Here is a 6810-nt window from a genome sequence, read left to right on the forward strand (position 1 = left end):
ATTCAATATTTTAAGGCAATCCTTTCTGCTTTCTACTATTTTCACATTCAAAAACAATACATATTCAAAAGTTAATGCTGTATTAATAGCACCGAAATTATTGAAAATTCATTCACAATGCTCGCTACTCATCAAATTTGATTTTTGAATAAGTTATTGCAGAAAATCCTACAAAAGTCGCATCAGACTAAATTATAGCTATGTAAAAACAAATTAAAAAATAAGATGAAAATTAAAAATTTTGTAGACTTACATTTCATACGTTGCGGAGCGTGCTGTTTCCTGCGGGTCATCTGCGTCCTGCGGGGGGGCTCGATTTTCTGTGAGGCCTCCAGGTCTTCTCCAGCTTTTAGCCGCAGCCGTTTTTCAAAATCGGCTAATTTTTCTTTTTGAAAAATCCAACTGCTCGAAGATTATTTATCGGCGAGAGTATCACACAAAACACTGATCAAGCGTCGCCAACTTCGAACTTAACCTGCACATCATCCCCGACCACATTTATCCAAACAACTTGTCACTTCCTCACTGTAAAAGCCAAAGGGTAAACACCAAATTCCCCAAACTGTTTTCCTTCACTTCAAAAAACGCTCAGGGATTTTCACATAATCCGTGAAACAACAATAACAAACACGTCTTGCTCTTTCAACATCCAAGAATAAAAAATCGGTTACGACGGTTTTTTTCAAACCTTGTTCCAAAAAAGAAACGAGATCCTCACTCTGCCCGGATCGGCACTCCGTCGCAATATTTGAATCGACGGTTACCGATCCTGAGAGAATCGCGGCTCACAGCCGATTTTTCACTTTGCACTTTTAACTTTCACTGATGCTTGAAAAATGTGGGGGAAGCAAACTCATTCATAATATTATTTTGTTTGGGCAACCTTGCTCCTAAGGGCCATTGTTTACTTTAGAAAACTGCTCCCTCAGCAAGAAAAAGAACCTTTTTTATTCCACTTGATAAAAATCCATCTTTGTACAGAGTACATTCTTCAGAGAACCTGATCGAATCCTGAAATGTTCTTTCCTACATTAAAATAACATAACCTCCCGGAAAAGCGCGCGCTTGAAACTTGGACAGTTACGCGTCGACTGTGTTTTGCAATCGAAATGAATCAAGGTCAAAGAGAGAAACCTTGATCTGGAAAATACTGATTCTCAAGAATCTAAAAAACCGGAAGTTGAAAGGTGCTAAAAGACATTAAAAAGTGGAATCTCGATACAGATTCCGACGGATGCCGAATCTAAAATCGTCGATCCTTCGAGAACATTAGGTTCCGTCTGATGACCTCAAGATTTCATTGAGATGTCATTGAGAAATTAATTCGTGATGGTCACTCGCGGGCGCGAAATCGCAACTTGAAGACTCGATTCGAAATCGAGCGGGCGGCGGTCCAGCGTTGACTGACTACGGACTGGCGTTGTGGCGGAAGCGCGAGTGGTGGGGGAAAAGCAATCGCTCCCTCTCTCTCCCACTCACGCGCTTCTTCTTTCTCGCGACGTCTCGCGAACGCGAAGAGCAAAGGGAAGGAAATTCGAGTGAATGAGCGGGTAAGAACGCGACCGACGGAACCCGCGAGTCTCGGTAGGTGGATACTGGATGCAAGGAATCAGGCAAGCAGAACGTGGATGTTACTCCTGGTCAGTGGAGTCACTTTCAATCAAGGATTCTTCGGGAGATTTTTCTACTTTTTCAATGAGGAAAAGGAGATTTTAAGAATCAGGAATATTTTCGATTTGTTATTTTGTTTCTTGTCATCTTCGCTCTACATTTACGAAGCGAATTTCAAGACTTTGGAATTTATCCAACAGTGAGTTCATTTTAAGAATCATTATATCTTACTCATCTGAACATGTCTCGCTTATGAATATAATAATTATTTTCTAAATTGTTGCAGTGTTTCTAAAAAGAAATTTTTTCAGGGCATAAGAGAGGAATGCGAGAAGAAGAATCTTTGTGCTGTTAAAGGGTCACAGAAAAAATGGGCTTTCTATGAGAACCCATTCTTTGCTCCAAAGAATTATTATTATTATTATTATTATTATTATTATTATTATTAATTCTTTGAAACAAAAAAATGGATGCTCATATACACGGAAAAAAATCTCAAAGGATTATTTCAAGGAACTGTTCTTTTATATTATTCGAGCTTTGGTGCAAGAACTAAGATCTCGCAACCCTTGTTTTTAAATCAGCGACCGTTGATCTAAAATCAAGGGTTCTGAGATCTTAGTTCTTGCGCCAAAGTTGGAATAAGATCAAGGAGCAGTTCCATGAATTAATCTCTTGAAATTTCTCTCCATGTAGAAAGCCTATTTTTCTGCGACCCATTAACAGTACAAAGGTTCTGTGCGAAACCCATTTTCTGTTTCAAAGATTCAATAAACAGGGACCCTCATAGATGGCGCCATATTCTGTGATTACTTTATATCAATTACTTCCAACAAATAATTCTTAAATAGATTTTAAGAACCAGGAAAAATTTTCCAGGGAAGTGAACTTCAAATTGAATTCTTCTTCAGGCCACAATCCGACATTCAAAATATTTTTAATACAGGATTCTTAAACAGATTTTTCTGTACACCTTTATGATAATGCGGAAATCGATACTCGATTCTAACTTCAAAATTTAAGTGCGCCTAATAGGTATGATAATGACACTAACACATTTGCTGCCGGAAAGGAGATTTTAATAAGCTTAATTCCTTTCCAAAACAGGAATGCGAAACTTTAATTATCAATGGACATCAAGAAAAAACAATCGAATTAAAAGTCTAATTCTAGATTTATTGTTTTCAATTTCCGATTGTTCCTCATTTAAAATTTATACGAATCTTCATTATATTATAATAAAAAATTCTTCCGAATAAATAAATAATATTTAAATAACTACATGCGTCTTGTATATTTCCTCTAAACAAGTATCGAAAAAACACCAATACTGGTATGGGTTAACAACTTCCAATACATGTATGAATTTCCCATGATTTTTCTTCATTCCATAATTTTCGATTTACTTGAACTTCTTTTTTTTACTGACATTAAATAATCCGAAGACCTTATCAGGAAGGGATTTAAAAGAAAGGAAAAGGGCTCAGGCTACTGGATCTGAACCAGAAGTCCCATCAGATGAACTCCATAAGAATGAACGATAGAAAGGAGGCGGGGCCGAAAGGACTGCGTTCGAGGGGAGCAGAGTGAAGAGGTGAATTACTCCCTCCCATTCCACGCCGCCTCTCGGGGCGCTGAAAGGCAGCGGCGGATGACGCTGGAACTACGGTGGGACGAAACAACACCCGTGAATTTCTCATTTTCAACACGCTCCACATCATCCTTCGAGGATCTCTGGACATGGTGAGTACTTTTTTCGAAAATTTGCACTTTCTGCTCTTTGTGGACATGGAGGCAACATTGCAGGCTCTCGTATTGATCTGTAATCAGTGTTTCTCGTCAACCTAACCTTAAAATTTGGTTTATGAGAAAAAATGCTTTTTGGGTTAGTTTAGATGATTTTACAAGGTTTTTAGGTGTTAAAGTAATGACAATACCTTTTTTGGAAATTGATTATAGGGGAATTTTGTCAAAAATCGTTCTTTTTATAGAAAATCAATAATGTGAGAAGTTCTTGAGAATTTATGAGAAGATTAGGTAATTTTAAGATTGAGAGTAGAAGAGTTGAAATGGTATTAAATAATGATTGATTAATGATGATTTAGAATATTTATGAGAGTTTTTTCAGTATTTTATAATTTTTGAAGTTAAATGCAAATTTTAAAATATTTTTTCAGTTTTTCTTATGATATATTTATGGGAACGATAAACTACGATTTTTTCGAAACTGAATATTTTAGTTTATTAAAATTTATGTTAAAATTGTATTTTTTAGTTTTAAAATAGTTTAAATTAACACTGATTGGTTAAATGACATTTTTGCATTTTTCATTAATCAATTTGCAATTTGAAGAAATTAAATGATGATTTAACTAGAAATATTTACAGATTTAGCCAAAACAACATAACATTAGGATAAAGTTAAAAAAAAGCTTTTGTTGCGACTTCATCCAGACAGTGGAAAATAACTTTTTCAGCTTTTCCTATTCGTACCAGAAAAAAATAATATTCTCAATTGAGAGCCAATGAATATTTCTCATTGTTTCATAAATTTGTTCATTTATTGAAAAACAACTTCAAAATCAAATAAACTATTTCCAATCAAAGAGAAATTTTTATTGCAAAAAAATTTCTTTGGACTAAAGAAATATCTTTAAATCGAAAGAAATCCCTTTGGAATAAAAGAAAGTTTTCTTCGACTGAGTTATTAAATATTTTTATTTCTTTTAAAAAATTTGTATCTTTTTCTGCTGCCGATTCTGACAGAATGTATTTAGATTATTAATTTTTCAGAACGCAGAAAAATTAATAATCCAAAGAATCATGCATTTGTAAAAATTTCTAGTTCCATAAATATCCTTGAATCAATATTTAAACAACCGTGTGTTTACCATAATTTTTGTCATTTAGCCGAAAAAATAACTTTAGAATAAAGTTGTTAAACAAATTTTGTTGCAACTTCATCCAGATAATGGAAAATAACTTTTCCAGTTTTTCCTATTCATAACGGAAAAAATATCCTTCGACTCAGAGCAAACATGAATATTTTTCTTGGTTTCTTTAATTTCTTTTTTATTCAATCAAAAACAACTTAAAAAAAAAGAAAATTATTTTTAATTAAAGAGAAATTTTCATTGCAAAACAAATTTCTTTGGACTATAAAGAAATTTCCTTGAATCAAAAGAAATCTCTTTAAATCAAAGAAAGTACTCTTCCGCTGTGGAGTCATTGAATATTTTTACATGCTTTAAAGAATTTATTTCTTTTTTTGTTGATGCTGACAAATCTGCGAGGATTATTATTTTTTTTTAAATAGGTAAAGTAATAATCTAAAAAATCATACTTTTTTTTTTTAATTTCTAATTTCATAAACATCTTCCAAGCCACATTTAAAGAAAAAATAGGTACCTTTCGACAAATTAAAATTACAAGAAATAATCATTAAGAGCCTTAATTAAAAGAAATCTTAATGTTTTTTTTTAATTTCAAAGGATTGAATGTCAATACCGAAATGGCTTTTACTAACATTTGTGTAAATAATTTTTTGATCAATTTTGATTAACTTTAAAAGATGATTCTATAATCAATCAAAAATTTCATCCCTTAGTTCCATTGCAAATCTAAAAAATGCTCCCATTTGCCTAATTGAGTTCCGAAACTTTGGTGATTATTTTTAACAATATTTTGTTGTTTTGATTTGATCATAATAAAATCCTTTTTTTAATTTTTTGGCAAAAAAAGCAAGAATTCTTTTCTTCTTAGACAAATTTTTATCTTTTTCTCAAATTACAATTGGAACATTTTATGGTGGTTGCCAAAATTTGGTCGTTAAATTCATGGTTTTGTTTTCAGGAATTCTGCACATTAACTTGATTATTGGACGTTAAATAGGATTTTCAATGTGATTTTAATCTGATTTAAATTTCTTAAATTTTAAAGTAGTTAAATTTTCAATTAACAAAATTATATTTAACAAAAACAAACGAATTTTCAATTAACCACAAAGTAGTCAACTTTTTAACCAAGTAGTAGAATTTACAACCAAAATTTATAACCTTTAAAATGGAGAGGATGAGTTTTCTATAAGAACAAAAATTATTTTAATACTAACGCATTAATGTTGAAACAAAAAGTTGAAATTTTTTTAAAATATAAAAAATATGTTAAAATTTCAACTAAAAGATGAAATATAACAAAAAGAATACCTAAATATTTGACAACGAAGTTCAAATTTCAATCAATTAGCTGAATTTTCAAACAAACAAAAATTAATTTTTCGTCCAGAAGATGAACTTTTTACCAAAAAAAAATTAAAACTGTGAACAAAATACATGAATTTTTATTCAAATATTTGAGTTTACAACAACAACAAAATTCATTTTTAACATAAATTAATGCATTCTAAAGAAAAATAAATTTTTAGCAAATTAGTTCAATATTTAATTTTTCAATTAAAAAAAAAAAAACTTCATACAAAATATTAAAGTTTTTAACTAAAGAAAGGAGTTTTGAGGTAAAATGATGAACCTTCAACCAAAAATAATAAGAAGAATAAAGACGAATTTTCAACTAAATGGTTGATTCTTTAACAAAATAGTTGAATTTTCAATTAAAAAATATTTAAAAAAATATATTGTTTACATTTATATATTCGGGTTTTTGCCTTCTCATTTTTATGTCTTGTCAAAAAAAAAAAATTATTTTTTTTTTTTAGGAAAATTTGCCTTTCATCAAACTTAAAAATAATTTTCACTAATCACTACAAATTTGAATCTTTTATTATGACAATTCTTGCTTTATTTCATTTTGGCGCGATTTCAAAGTGAGACTTCGGTGACGGTCGGGTTTATTCGTACCGCGTGGAGGCTTGAAATCCACCGCGCGGTGGCGCTAGGAGACGACCTCCGTGACGTAGTCCCGCCCCCGAGAAGTCGGTTGGGCGGAGTTGGAGTGATGTATAGCGTCATAGAATACCCCCTCTTTGAATTCGCCGCGGTTTGTACGACGCTCAAGGCCACGCCCGATCGGAGGAACGCGCGGTCGCGCACCAGCCCCCTTCGAGAATGTTTATGCCCCGTCGCCGCGTCTCTATCTTGTGCCGGTCGTGCTTTCACATGCCTTTGCAGTATCGTCCACTGTCCTCTTTCCTCGCTTCTCCTTTCCTCTTGTCCCTCTTCTTGGCTGCTTCGTTCACTTCTC

At 32.6% G+C, this 6810-nt stretch overlaps 1 protein-coding gene across 1 annotated transcript in view; it reads left to right on the forward strand.

The window, feature by feature from the left end:
- The first annotated feature begins 3263 nt into the window (after positions 1 to 3263).
- Positions 3264 to 6810, forward strand: part of LOC117174596 (zinc finger protein 600) — a 181149-nt gene continuing 177602 nt past the window's right edge. Inside the window, exon 1 of the mRNA XM_033363826.1 lies at positions 3264 to 3354. Coding sequence (XP_033219717.1) covers positions 3352 to 3354 — 3 coding nt within the window. The 5' untranslated portion in view covers positions 3264 to 3351. The remainder of the gene's footprint in view (positions 3355 to 6810) is intronic.

Source organism: Belonocnema kinseyi, chromosome 6 (genome assembly GCF_010883055.1).
Source record: "Belonocnema kinseyi isolate 2016_QV_RU_SX_M_011 chromosome 6, B_treatae_v1, whole genome shotgun sequence".
Taxonomy (NCBI): Eukaryota; Metazoa; Arthropoda; class Insecta; order Hymenoptera; family Cynipidae; genus Belonocnema; species Belonocnema kinseyi.